Raw genomic sequence first — 15157 nt, 5'->3', positions numbered from 1 at the left:
CATGTGCACTCTGTTGTGAAATGATAGTGGTCTATCTCAGTCCATAATGCTGTGATAGCTGTACAGCTACCAGTAGTCTATGTCTCCAAGTAAAGCATGTTTTACTTGCTCACACTGGGTGAAGTCACCAGTTGCTATCACATGCAACTGGCTATAAACATAGGACTGGCATTTTCTTCATCTTGGTCTTGTTGTAGTTTTGGCAGAATTTAAATTAACATTTATGAAGCAGCTTTAACAGAGTACAGTGAGACCAAAGATAGCATATCCGGCTCTCTCTCCATATACTATAAACTAAAGGTTTAGATAATGATCTTATAATGTAGCTACAGTGAAGGTTTGTATTTTATTTGCATATTACAAGTAATCTACAGTATAGTAGATTCTGTTAAAAAAAAGACACCCTTGCTACTGTTCCTTTTCTCATTTCTTCTCGTTAAATTATTATTACATGTTAAAAGTACTCCCTGGAAAAGGGGGCAATTGGAAAGATGGAAATCCAGCATTGAAAGCATCAAAGGAAAACTGCTATGTGCCAGTGAACATATGCTGTTGATATGCAGGAGGTCCGAGTGCACTGGCTCATTCAGTGGAAGTCATTGCATTTCATCTCTGTCAGGTGAAAGTCTGATTTGATTTCATAGTACAGGGCAAACCTTTTCTCATATCTTAATTTCTTCATCAGTTTTCTCTTCTCTGTCTTTTTTCCTTTGGCTGCCCTGTCCTCTTTTTTATTTCCTTGCCTCCTCTGTTCTGTTTTGATCTTTTTCTCTCTTTGTGTTGCCTGCTAGCTGTCTCCAGAGAGAGCTGGTAAAGCCATTACGGAGAGAGTGAGAGCAGAAGCAGAGAATGACTGCTCTCCTGTGATCATATTACTCTGTTGATACCAGAGATGACACAGACCTATATTGCTTTGTAAATCAGTGTGAATGTGATTACAGCAACAGGTTAGGTCTTATCTGAGTCATATTATGAGAGAGGGTTGCTGAACAGCTGTGTACCACCTAGTATTCATGCATTTAAATTACAGAATGGATGGCTATGCTTAACACAGACAATATAGGGATAGCATATCCTGTGACCAGTGTCAGAAACTGGTTTTAAAAAAAGATGTTAGCATGATTTATTATGATCTTGACTTGACTTGAGGTGGCAAAGTCATTACAGACCAGAGGGCACAGGTTTGAGCACTTGACCCTCCTGCTAGACTACAACACTCAACCTTGAATGGCTCCAGAGTGTCTGATCTGTAGCTAACCCTGAACTCTGACCTCCCAGTGGAGGATGCAAGAGGAGAGGATTTGTAGTTGTTAATGTTCTGATACAGTACATCAACAGGAAGGATGTTTATTGAACATGAAAGTTAACTATTCAAACTGTAAATAGTACTTTAATATTAGTATTAGCTACTAGCTAACTTGTTGTTGCCAACTAAAAGGCAGTTTTTCTCATCACTGAGCCTGACTGACCACAGTGTACTGTAGGTTAATGCATTTATCAAGTCAGGAAGTCCAGTCTGGTGTGTCTGTGTGTGTTTGTGTGAGAAAGAGAATGATTATCAATCTGTCATTGGAATGATACAGCACTTTCTTCCTGTCTCTCTCTCTCTCTCTCTCACACACACACACACACACACACACACATACACATGTACTTCTCTTTATGAGAACAATCCTTGACATAATGCATTCCCTAGCCCCTTACCCTAACCTTAACCATCAGAACTAAGTGCCTAACCCTGACCCTAACAACTAACCTAAACCTATTTCTAACCTGAACCCTAAAACCAAGTTTTAACCCTCTAAAAGGTGTTTCAGAAAGTGAGGACCAGCCAAAATGTCTTCATTTTCCAAAAATGTAGCAAAAAAAACAACAACTTTTTTTGGTCCTCACTATGTAGCAAGCACAAGAACACACACAGATATATTGTGTTCCTATCCCTTCAGGGGACTTTACATTGCCTTACATTCATTTGCTAGAGACTGATGCTAACCTTAACCATAGCCACTACTTGCCCCTCACCTTCACCCTAACCATAAACCAAGTCATCACTCTGAAATGTCATGACTTGCATTTTGGAGACTTGCTTTTTGTCCCCATAAGGATGTTGAGTCCCTACAATGTGACTGTGTAAACAGATTTGCATCCCCACAACATGAGTAATACCAGGCCACACACACATGCACACACAGCTGTTAGGTGAATTAGCTTTCCTGTGAGGAGAGAAGACAGAGATAGAAGGGGAAATCAGAAACCTCTAAACTGGCCTCCAGTGATTTAAGATATGTATGTGTATGTGTAGTTTGGTTCTACCGCTGACTGCCTCTCTTTTTCTTTCTGAGTTTATTAACTATCAGACTGGTGGTGGTGGTGGTGTGTGTCTGTGTGTGTATGTGTGTGTGTGTGTGGGGGGGCAGTCTGCCTTGAAATTGCACATGGTTGTATTGTATGTAATTGGCATGTAACATCATCAAAGAAGCATGTTAACATTTAAGCCTATGAGTGCCAAACCACCTGACACTGTAGCAAACCACAACTGCTAACTTAAAGTGATTATACTGTCAATCGTATTGACTTGTATTTAATTCTATTTGTTTGAAAAACTAGAGTGTGACTTTGAGATATTAATCTCACTGTTGACCAATGCATGTATTCCTTGTTGTGAACATGGTACTGTTGGATAAAAAAGAGCTTGCACTCCTCTGAATACCCCAAAGAAAGATGTAGTGAAGACAGGGTTTAAACAAGCCTTTCTGTCCAACATGTTTTATCAACCTTAAGGAATTTTTTTTTTTCATTATGTCTAGCTGAAGCTAAAATCAAAATCTGAGAGTTAGAGTTATTGCCTTTCCAAGAATTCATTAGGTGTCAAAAGGCAGTAAAGATGAAAAATCAGCTTAGTATGTATGGGCACTAGGTTTGTGTATAGTATGTCCATGTACAGTATACTGAATGTATACAATTAGGGTCCTGTGCTTGTGGCTTTTTTTTAGAAGTATAGTGTTAGTAAGTAGCTAGCTACAAACAGGAACAGTATGTTTGTACACAATAAACAATTATCTTAAAGCTGATCTTCTCAGTATTTTTATGTTGACAATGGATCTAAAGACTGCATGTAATATGAAAGGGATCATTTGTTGTGATAAGTACATGGAGATTTATCATCCAACTCTCTAATTCTCCTGAGCACTGCTGTTTTTCATCACTGAGGAAACAGTTTTGGTTTTACAGCTCACAGCTTTATAGTTATATTTTAAATTGTTTTACTGCTTGCTTCCCTCAAGTGGCCAAAAAAAACGATATTGCATTGATCAAGCTATTCATTTAGTAATGTAGCAACCAAATTATGATTAGTATTACTGACCTATCCATCTGTCCATTCTATAACCTGTTTATTCTATTCAGTGGTGCAGGGACTGAAATCCATCTCAGTATACACTGGGCAAAGCTATGGTAAAGTATGGTTTACGTTTTCTTTATCATCATCCACTCTACACATTAATCAATACCATTGTGATTGCTATTCAATAATGGGTCGACTCAGGAGGTAGAGTGGGTCATCTCCTAACCAGAAGATTAGCGGTTTGATTCCTGGCTTGTGTCAAGTGTCCTTGAGCAAGACACTGAACCCCCAGTTGCTCCTGGTGATGACAGTGCTTGGTAGTGTGAATGGGTGAATGGCCAAATAGTTTGAAAGCGCTTTCAGTGTGCATGCAATGCATCGAAATGCACTATGCAAGTATAAGGCCGTTTACTATACTGAGCCACCAGTATAGTAGGTACAAGATACAGTCTATTCCAACAGACCTGCAACAAATCGTATGTTACTGCTGACATGAATCTGTGCATCTCAATAAATTAATCCCTTCTTGCAGGTGCATTAATGGCGTGAGCAGTCAGACAGCCATCCAGTCATGGCGCTGTGGTGGTGCACCAAAGTCTTCTGCAGGTTGGCTGCAGCATGGTTTCCCCTGCTCTTCTCATCACTGCTGTGGCAAATGGTAAAACTTTAGTGGTCAGTGGTCAAGGTTTGACTGATAAAAGTCACTTAAAATAGCACACTCAATCTAGAAAACATCGTGAAAGTGTTACAATATGTGTGTGGGGAATAATTAGGAACAGTCATATCGTTAAGTTTGCTAAAGTTGTGAAGATGATATAGGTTTAAAAACACAGTGTGAGAATAGGTATGTGAGTAAAATTAACTCTAAACATTTAGATTTAAAAAATATGTTGGCTCTGAGAAATCATCTAATAAATCATCTTGATGGAACTGGGCACAGGAGAGCACACTGCTAATACACCTAGTCTATTTTATTTAAGCCTCAAGACAATTAAATCACAGGTCTGAACTTATCTGTTTGCTTCTCCTTCTCTTTTCTGAAATTGTGACTTTACTACTTTCTCATACTATTTTATCATACCTTCACTTGTTTATCTCTTCTGTCCCCTCTTTTTATTAACGCTCTATCTGATTGCTCTCTGTTTTTACCATTTCCTGTCAATCCGTCAACCTGTTTCTTCTCCCTTGTAGATCTCCCCTGTCTATGCCATCCCATCCTGCCCGCGGAGCTGTAGCTGTCCAGGTGTAAAAGAGGTCCACTGTACGTTCAGACACCTCACTGCCATACCAAAAACCTTCCCTAAAGACACAGAGAGGCTCAACCTGGGGTAAGACTGATTCATTTTACATAAACACACAAGCAAATAGACACACTAAGACAATGAAATGAAAACATTGCATCTTGCCATCAGTTTATCATATGTCAGCCATCTTTAAGGACAAAAGCAATGCCTTTTCACCAAAGAGAGCAGTCTCATCAGTGAAATAATCAGCAAGTAGCTCTGGCATAAACCCAGAAGATAAGGGCTAAGCACCAGTGTGTGGTGCTGAACTGATTAAATCTCCTAATCACTTCCATATGGGTTTTAAATTGTGGACCAAGCTTTCACTGCCCTCTAGCTCAGCAGAGAAATAGCCTAGCCACTGTTTAGTATAGCAAATTGCGCTGTCTAGTAACTGGCTCTAAACAATACATATTTACATGGCAAAACAGAAAAGCAGCCACCAGCATTACACTTTTGTTCATGATGTTTCCCATTTGCATGTGAGGCTTCACTGTGCCAAAGACTATCACTAAATTCACATGCATTACATTTGTGCTTAGAGTGGCTCTCTAGCTATTTGCTACATATAAAGCTTCAAGGTAAACAAAAAATGTGTTAGTAGGTAAATGGTCACAAAAGTTATGTGGTGCCAAGCTACAGTCCAGTCCACAGGAGGCCATCTGTCTCCATTTGTGCTCTTGTAACAGCCAGTGCATTCCACATGATGTCTTAAACCAAAACAAAATGCATATGTTGGTTTATAAAGCTAGCATTGCACTGCACGGATTATGTTGGGAAGGGTCTGGCAACATCAGGTGTTATATTAATATAAAATTGCTCCATCCCCTTTGGGACAAATTAAATAGAGTAAACCTACAATTATAGAACAGTTCTGCTCTTTGTTATGATCCTATCTTTAAGCATTATAAAGATACACTTACAGCACACATAAACAGACACAAGGAATCTGTTATTGTGGGTCCATATTGTAACAATCAAAAACAATGGATGGTTTTCATATGGCAGCAACAATATGTGAGAGGCTGATTCCACATTTCTGGTTTCCTACTATTGACCAGCTTCTATTTATATCTTATTAAATGTACTGTAACTAGGCAGGGCATGCCCATCGAGCTTTGAATTTCAACATGTTGAAGCAGAGTGAATGGGATTATAGGAAGAATAAATTAAACAGTCTTTTATCTATTCTACTCAAAGCTATAAATGTTAGCGTGTCTGGCTTGCTACCTGAGGTGGCATTAGGCCACAAAAAAAGTGATTAGTCTTCATCCTAAAAGCCTTTTCATTTGTAACATAAAAGTGAGACATGCCTACACTATGAAAATACATTCAATAAAGCATAAATCTAAGCTCTGTCTTGCTTGTCCAAGTAGGTAAGCTTTGCAACCAACTTGTGTTCTTTAAGAAGTAGCATTACTGCTTCACGGTTGTATGCCTCCACCAACCAATCCAATTCACTGGGAATGGGACAGACGTGAGGATACAATGACTTTGGCCTTTGACCGCCAAACTCTAATCAGTTTGTACCCTGTCAGTGGATACATGTGCCAAATTTGAATACAGTTCCTCGAGGCTTTCCTAAGCCACAGCTATCTCTGACCCAGAGGTATAATAAATTACAAGTCTGACCTGAATTCCATATTCCTCCTGTATATGGATTAAGAGCTTCCTGTCCGGACACAGCCAGAAGGTGAGAGTGGGCCCACATGCATCCACGGCTCTCATCTTCAGCACTGGTTCCCCACAAGGCTGTGCTGAGCCCCCTGCTCTACACCCTGTACACCCACGACTGCACCCCCACCCACCACAGCAACACCATTGTAAAATTTGCTGATGACACCACAGTGGTGGGGCTTATCTCTGGGGGGGATGAGACCACCTACAGGGATGAGGTGGAGAGGCTGATAGTGTGGTGCAGAGAGAACAATCTGCTCCTTAATAGCTCAAAGACTAAGGAGGTCATTATCGACTTCAGGAGGAAGAAAAACTACATCTTGCCACTGTATATCAGCGGGGACCGTGTGGAGAGGGTGCTGGCCTTCCACTTTCTGGGAGATCATATTAAGGAGGATCCGACCTGGGGCGTGAATCCTCTAAACTGCTTAACCCAGGCCCAGCAGAGACTGTACTTTCTACAGGTGCTCAGGAAGAACAACATCTCCCAGAAACTGCTGGTGTCCTTCTATCTATGCTCCATTGACAGCACCCTTACATACTGAATATGTGTATGGTACAGCAGCAGCACAGTGGCTCAGAGGAAATGCTCCAGAGGGTCATTAATACGGCTCCGGAGATCATCGGCTGCCCTCTCCTCACTCTGGAAGAACTACACAGTTCCCGCAGCCTCAAAAAAGCCCAGAACATCATTAAGGACACTTCACACCCTGGATGTTCACTCTTTGAACTGCTGCCGTCAGGTAGACGGTTCAGAGTAATCAAATCAAAGACCACTAGATTCAACGATAGTTTTTACCCAACAGCAGTTACCACACTCAGTGCTGCTAAAATATAATATGCCTGTGTGTGTGAGGGGAGTGTGAGAGGTCTGTTGTTTATTTTGTTTTCTAGTGGTTAAGTTATTTTTAGATGGTCTTATTTCATATGTTATGTTTTTTTTCTATTGCTGTTCTGACTGGAGATCACTCTAAAATCTCATTGTACATGTTACAATGACAACAAAGGATTATCTTATCTTATCTATATGTTCACACCAGGCATGTTTTGAGTGTTTTATTTACACTGCAGTGTAATGCTGTTTGAATAAACGCCGGTTTCCATGCTCCTTCGAAGAAACCGTCATGCCGAATGATTAGTACCACACAGCATAGTATGGACCACCTTGAGGAAACAGCCTCACAATACTAGGATTTATGTTAACATCTAATACGCAGCAATTCATCATACTCAGAAAGCATGAAATAGTGACAGCAGGGCTTAGGATTCAGCAGTTTCTCCTTGTGTTCAAACTGATATGGTGATAATAATTATGGAAAAAGAAGTTTTCCATGAATAACACTAAAATCCAATTATATTGGTTTTTCTGGCTTGCCTTCATGGATCTTTAATTGCAAGGGATGGCAAGTTACCAAATTGTCCAGTTGAGCACATGATTTTTAGTTGCAAGGCCTGAAACTTAAACTTTACATACAAAGAAAGCTAGACTACAAAGAGTAGGTGGGAGGGGAAACCTTTGGTGGTACTTGAGTAAATATGCTTCAAACAAAGTGCCTGTCAGCTCACTAAACTACAGTATGTGTGAATCAGAAACTACACCATTTGTAACATACAGTTTTGTTTCATACTGAACACTGTTGATGCCTCCAGTGGTGTCCAGGAGAGGTGGGGGACTTAAGTCACATGACTTGGCTCGAGTGATGATGTGACCACTTGACTTATGGTAGGGATTCCACTGGCTTGATTCTTACTTCAGTAACTTGGGACTTGAAGGTTAAGGCTAGAGACTTGCTTGTGACTTGCACATGTATGACTTACTCCCACTTCTGGTGTTCAGTCTCCTCTGCCATTGTCTGGTCCCAAAAGGAAACTTCACCTGCAAGAAACAGTGGCTCACACAGTAGCCAGATTTTCCTCTTACACTGCGTCTTACCTGTGAGATTGCCAAGTTACTTGCAGAGTAACAAAAACCTTGGAATCTATGGTTCCATTTTCAAAGATGTTTTTTAAATTTATTTAGACACTATATAGAAAACAGGTTTTGTTTCTTAGCTATAACAAAGTTACTGAGCCTTGCAAGACAAAGCTACATGACAAGTCATTGTATGTCGCTTTACAGTGAATGGCTCACACATATCAAATGTTTCTTCATACTATGATTGTCAAGTTTAGGGTTACTGTGGCTACAGTCTGCCTTGAAATTGTACTGTGGGTGCCAGGGGCTCCTGTTTTCTGGAAGAATGCAACAGATTTTGTCATGGTATAAGAGCAAAGTTCAAACACTGGCAAGGTTCAAAGTTTAGTTCCCAATGGGGAATTCTACCCTAACATGTGCATTAAGATTCTTAACAGAACACAAGGGTTAATGGTACTGAAAAAAATCTCTAGATGAAAGTGACCACAAGATGATATACTGTAAGTGGCCGTTTTATTGATAGCAGTGGAAGAATGCAAACTCCAGAAATTCCCGTATGTGTTTGATTAGGTAGGATAACTGCTCCCTGGGAATGCTGCATGTTTTACAGCTGAGGAACTCACTACTAGAGTCTGTTAGACAATACTGCTGTTGGAAGGTCTGACCAACTCCCTTACATTGATATCTATAAAATTCCATCAGCCCCTGCCAAAAGTCTGTGTGCTCTGTTGTAGACTGTTTCTTTGATGAATAATGCCTTTGGCTCTGGCATCTACTGTTCTATACTGTACTCGGTAATCAGTTTGACTCTTGGAAGGATGTTTGTTGAAACCTAAAAGCTCAAAGAAAGGTTTTCCAACAGGTCTTTGTATTATTTTGATTGTTTGGCCACACATCCTCTACTGGTTTAAAGTGTTATGTCAATGTAGAAGGAAAAACTGATACAAAAACCACCTGTCTGTATTGCATTTCTGTGGTGGGCCAATGCCAAGACCACATGCTGTCTACGAAGAAGAAACAGGATGTTAATTCTTGATTTGTGTGTCTTTGTGTCTTTCCTTTTCCCTGCACATGTTGAACTTTTAAGAATGATGATTGCCGGTCAAAGGTTAGCTGGGGTCTTTGTCATCTCTTTGTCCTTCTTTAGCTCTTCATTTGAAAGGTTTCATCACTCAGACATACTTGCAAGAACAGACTGCTAATTCATTTTAGTGTCCTGATCCTCACTGTTCTTTCTTCCCATTAACTCGTCCTGATTATTTTCTCTCTCTGTCAGTTATAACAGCCTGACGAAGGTGGAGGGGTCAGAATTCAGGTCACTACGGAAACTGGAAATGCTCATGTTGCATGGCAACGACATTAGCACAGTCCACCCTGGGGCCTTTTACAGCCTAAGATCACTACAGGTAGTGTATGTGTCAGAGTGTGCGTGTCCTGGTATGTTACCTACTGCACCACAGTTTAACTCCTCTAAATGTGTCATCTACCTTTTTGGTGGTATGATTAAAGGTTTTGCATTTTCTGCACTATGGATCTGAGAGCAAGTGGACCTGCAACTGGGACTGAATTATGGCACTTAAATTTCAATGATAAAAATTAAGTCCTGTAATTTATCAAGAGATTGTGGTTTGTAGTCGAACCGAAGACATCAAGAGAAAGTGGTCAGATACTTGGTTTTTTTGTTGAATCACTGTCTTTAATTTGTGTCAAACCCTCTTGAGTGTCTGTATCTGTACTGTCTCCAGATGTGGCTCCGGATCATTGCTGGAGCAATGATTAGACCACTAGTGGTCACTAAATTTCATTGACAAGCTAATATTTACATTACACAAATAAGATGATGGTGCTTTCTTTAAGTTTGACTTTTTTTTTTTATAGAATAGACACACACAACAAACAGAAACAGATGTGTTAGAGCACACTGTGCTATAGGCAACATAAAGGAAGTGAACCACACCAGAAGAACACACAGTGCATGTACAAATTGAGCCAAATCCAGTGTCACTTACCTAAACCAGATTCAAGTAAATAATTAGCTGCACTTTAATTGCCTAACTAAAAACGCAGTGAGTCTTGTTGGGTCCAGTCACAACCTATTTTTTTCATTTTAAGTAGACAACATGTATGTCAATATATCATAATTGAAAACAAGACTACATTTGGTTTGGGTTGAGCCCTTGATTTTTTTTGGACTAGTCCCCAAAGACCTCTAGTTTCAAGAAGGAGGAAGGTATGCTCTTTTCTTAGCCAATTCTATGTCATAGATATGGTACTCAGGTCAAGTCCTTCTTTATACAAATTTAACAGGTAATATAGTTTCACTGTTTAAGAAATCTGAAAATATAATGCTGTTTTTCTTTTTTCAGATCTTGAAACTGAGTTACAACAAGCTAACATCAGTAAACCCCAGTCTGTTTGAGGGTCTTGTTGGTTTGATCCGTCTTCATCTGGACCACAACCTTATAGACTTTATAGAGCCATACTCCTTCTCTGGCCTGATCTCCCTAAAACTCCTGCAGCTGGAAGGGAACCTCCTCAAAGAGATCCACCCTCATACCTTCATAACAGTAACTCTGTTAGGAAGCTTTTGGACTTCTGGGCTCAAGTAAGAAATTAAAGGATATGTCTTATATTTGGAAAGTTGTATATTTGTTTTCCTGTCTTCTGCACAATGCATGTAAAGTTAGGTCCCATCTCCCTGCCACTATACAGACCAATAAATGGAGAAAATGATATAATGTGTTTTTCTTAGACACTTACACCTGTCAGACAACCTGTTGGAGCAACTTCCTGCTGCAGCACTGAAAACTGTTCCCAGGCTCGAGCTCTTCTCTCTTCATGGTAACCCCTGGACCTGTGACTGTCAACTCCACTGGTTGGTAGACTGGAGCTCCACACATCCAGGTAAAACCACATGGAATAATAGCCAAGTCTAATTTTCTCACATCAGAACGTCATGTAATTTGACACCTTATTCATTGACTTCTTCACTTTTATCTAATGTGGTCAACAAATATTTAAATAAACAACCATGAAGAAGTGGGTAACATTTAAAGCTGCATTTAATTAATTTTTTTGGCTGCTTGAAGGTATACCTGTTAACAAACCATTACCTATTTATATTCTGAGAAGAAACAAAACAACATTGGTATCTATTGTGACTTACATTTGTGCCCAGCAGCTCAATAGTCAGTATTTATTCTTGTTTCATCCTCCATTTGGTTTGGTCTCCACCTGTGTCTTGAGAAGTGAAAAAAACAGCCGTGTTGACTAGCTAGTTGCTAGTGTACAGTATTTAGTGCTGGGCAAATATTCACAGTAGCTTATCAGTTCTCAGTGATGACAGGTCCAAGCTGTAGCTGGAAATTAAGCTCCTGAAAGACAAGTGAACTAAAACAGTGATGTTTTGGCCCTTAAAAACAAAACCATGAACCTAAAGAAAAATGCTAAAACTACATAGAGTTGAGGGGTAAGGCAGATCTCGGTGATAATTCTCTGTGACTTCACAACCCCTTTCAAATTATTTTCGCATGTGAAAGTCCCATACAAACTTAGAAATCACTTTAGTTTGATATGGCTAACTAGTTAGCCAACACTTATTTCACAACCATTGGTTATATGAAAACATTATACTTCATTTGGACTTGTGTTTCTGTCTATATGTAAATTCAACATTCAATTTCTTTTAGCTCTGGTTTTGGTCTCAAGCCCCCAGGAGAAAAATTTGGCTCTTTACCTGCTAATGCTCCACTTTGGTCACAACCTAGACACTAACTGCATCTTTCAGCTGAGTGCTCTCACCATCTGGTGCATCTTTAGTTTTTTGACATGTCTTTGACCATAAGCAGATCATTGCTCTAGGAGAACAAATGTTGCATGTCTCCAATCAAGCCTATAAAAGACATAGCTACTCTCAGTACATTGAGTGTATTTTCTCCATATGCAGGCTATAAATTTGATTAAATTGTTTACTTTTCCTCACTCTTCCTTTTCATTCAGTACTTTTCATAGCACATGTGCTCTCTCTCTCATTTGCCATGCTTTGTTATGTTATCGCAGCCCCATATGCTAGCTGTTTGTAGCAGCAGAGAAGTTGATAATATATTTTTTTTGTTTATGATCTGTTTCATTTGAAACATTTGGCTGCTATAAATATATTGGCAGATTTATGAACCTTGACTGAACTTCAGCACACTAGGAGAGAGAATTCCATTTGCATTTCTAAACCACCATCACCCCAGTCATGTTTTATTTTCACCTTTCCTTCTTATTTTCTTGTCTCCTATCATTATTCATTCCTTGCTTTTCCTGTTACTCTGTCTTTACCTACATCTCTTCAACTGCAACTTCCTATTTGTCCTCCTTTGTCTCTCCGTCTAATCTCATGCACTGTCTCCATGATTCCTCCTCCTCTCTCTCCCAGGTGTAATAAAGTGTAAGAAGGAACGTGGCTCCAGTGAGACTTGTCCCCAGTGCTCCTCTCCACAACCACTAAATGGGACCCTTTTGCTGGGACTGACCGCAGACAAGCTTACCTGTGAACGGCCGGCTCTTCACTCTCCCCTCAAACAGTGGGATAATCCAGTGTGGGCTGAATCTGAAGCAGAGCCTGACCTACCATACACCAGGGACTTTGAAAAGCCTTTAGGCCACCTGAACTTTGTTCTCTCTGACAGCCACGGAAACCATGCTCATGTAGCATGTAATGTGCGTCACCCTGAAGACAGTCCAGCTATGACTTGGACTGTAAATCCACATTCACCCGGGGAGGTATCTGTCAATGTCTCCCTGGTGACTGTCCTTGAGTGTGAGATTGATCGGGAGACATTGCAAAATCTATGGCAACTGGTTGCATATTACTATGAAACTCCTGCTATCTTGGAGAGAGGTCAACAGAGAGAGGGAGGAAATGCAAGCAAAGTAACCTATCAGTATGCCCAAGCTGTAAATGAAAATTCCCCATATTTCACAGAATTAAAAGGATATTTGGAAGCAGAACCCCTGTGGCTGCTTCAACCCAGAGTCACTTTGAGGCTCAACAGAAAACAGACATCATCTAAGAAGCTGGTGATGGATTTCACTACTTTAATCACCACACACATCAACAGCCATAGAGGGAAGGACAATGACAATGACTTCACTTCTTCCTGGGCAATGATTCGCAGAGGCACAGAAAGACGGGTTCAGACAACTCTTGAGGGTTCAAAGATTCGCTTGGAGTGCAGTGTCATTACTTCAGATCCAGACGTTAAAGTCGAGTGGATACTTCCAGATTTGTCTGTTGCGGAGGATGCAACCGATAAAATCAAAGTTTCTGAAAGAGGAGAACTTGAGATTTTAAATGTGACACTGTCTGATTCTGGCCTCTATCATTGTATGGTCAGAACCAAAGCTGGTGTTGATTTGATGCCTCTAAGGCTCACCGTCAAACAACACTCACTCAGTCCAACTGCTTTTAATGGTCAGAAAGTTATAGTTGAAAAGGGACAATCTTTAATACTTCCTTGTAATGTGACCTCTGTCCAGCCCAGTCAAACTATGTGGTACCTGCCCAGAAACCAAATTCTTCTCCCCACACAACAAACAAGGCGAGCAGAAGTGATAGAAAATGGGACTTTGGTGGTGAGGATAATGGCACAAGAGGATTCAGGTGAATACAGCTGTTTGACCTCAAATCTGTATGGGGTGGACATGCTGTCACACATGGTGGAAGTCTCAGGAGAGAAAGCTTCTGAAATTTCCAAAGTACAGACTGAGAGAGAGCAGCAGATCTTGCCAGCTGGCGTGGATGAAGGCGAAGGCTCAGGAGGAAACTACCAGGAAATTATACGCCCTTTTGCTACACAATTGCCTAAGAAGACAGGAACACAGCAAAGGGATTCCAGTGGGTTTTCAAAAAGGTTAAATATTAAAAATTCAAAAAGAAAACCCAATAAATCAGTTAAGGAATTAGATCCAAATCGCTGGGCAGAGATATTAGCTAAAGCTAATGCTAAGCCAAGTGTTGCTCTGCCAACAGAGCAGTCACTAGAAGAGCCCAGCACTGTAACGGTCCAAACAAGAAAGTCCCAACCTATTACTGAAATTACCAGTACACTTATTACTACTTCTATCAACCTACCCCATACTACTAATTCTCTTGATATTGTAATAGAGCCAACACATTTTCCTATTCACACAAGAGCTAGGATTGACATCCATTTGACAGAGAACTCATGGACTCATGGTAAAGACTCTGAAACATTAGATATTTTGCCACAGCTGTTACAACCTCCAACTCCCAAAAGCACAGAACCATCCTTACATCATGTTGGTGGGGTCACAGAAAAAACAGAATCTATCACAGACCCTCCAGCTGCTAGAGCTCCTCAGCCAGTTGATGAGTCTGGAAATAAGCACTCTGGAGAGGGAAGAAAGAACTACAACCTCATTCCTGGCCACACCAACAGGAGAAGGCCCCCTTACAGACGTAGAAGACCACCAATGAGAACAGTCCATCCAAACCTAAACACATTCTCCCATTCATCAAACAAGCTCCAAACAACTGTTCCCCCAACAACAACCACCACACCAACGACTACAACTACAACAACTACCACCACTACTACTACCACTACCACTACCACTGCCACTACCACAACACCTATTGCAACCACAGTGGAAAACCATGAAACCTTATCTGCTGAGTATCAGACAGAGGAAGATGAAAGTGAATACTATGAAGACTATAATTATAAGGAGAGTGATATTTTGGATGCCAAAGAAGATTTAAACAGTGAAACTCTTGATACCACCCATAATCTTGACAGCAGCCTTAACACATTTCCATCAACTACAGAAAAAGTTGCCGACATTGGTACTTTTCCAGATAGACAGAATGTACCTTTTCTGAAGACCATTGTCACTACAAAGCTAGATAGTACCCCACATCCAACTGAA

At 40.4% G+C, this 15157-nt stretch overlaps 1 protein-coding gene across 1 annotated transcript; it reads left to right on the top strand.

Annotated features, from left to right (window-relative positions):
* The first annotated feature begins 3907 nt into the window (after window positions 1-3907).
* On the top strand, window positions 3908-14889 carry LOC109957499 (matrix-remodeling-associated protein 5-like). Its single transcript, XM_020595405.1, has 7 exons — window positions 3908-4001; window positions 4535-4671; window positions 9495-9624; window positions 10585-10823; window positions 10971-11122; window positions 12642-14309; window positions 14753-14889. The coding sequence occupies exons 1-7, from the start codon at window positions 3915-3917 to the stop codon at window positions 14887-14889; spliced, it is 2550 nt and encodes an 849-aa protein (XP_020451061.1). The 5' UTR covers window positions 3908-3914.
* The last annotated feature ends 268 nt before the right edge of the window (window positions 14890-15157 follow it).

This window comes from Monopterus albus, unplaced genomic scaffold (assembly GCF_001952655.1).
Source record: "Monopterus albus unplaced genomic scaffold, M_albus_1.0 scaffold27.1, whole genome shotgun sequence".
Taxonomy (NCBI): Eukaryota; Metazoa; Chordata; class Actinopteri; order Synbranchiformes; family Synbranchidae; genus Monopterus; species Monopterus albus.
Note: the sequence above shows the minus strand (reverse complement) of the source record. Positions and strands in the feature narration are given on the sequence as shown.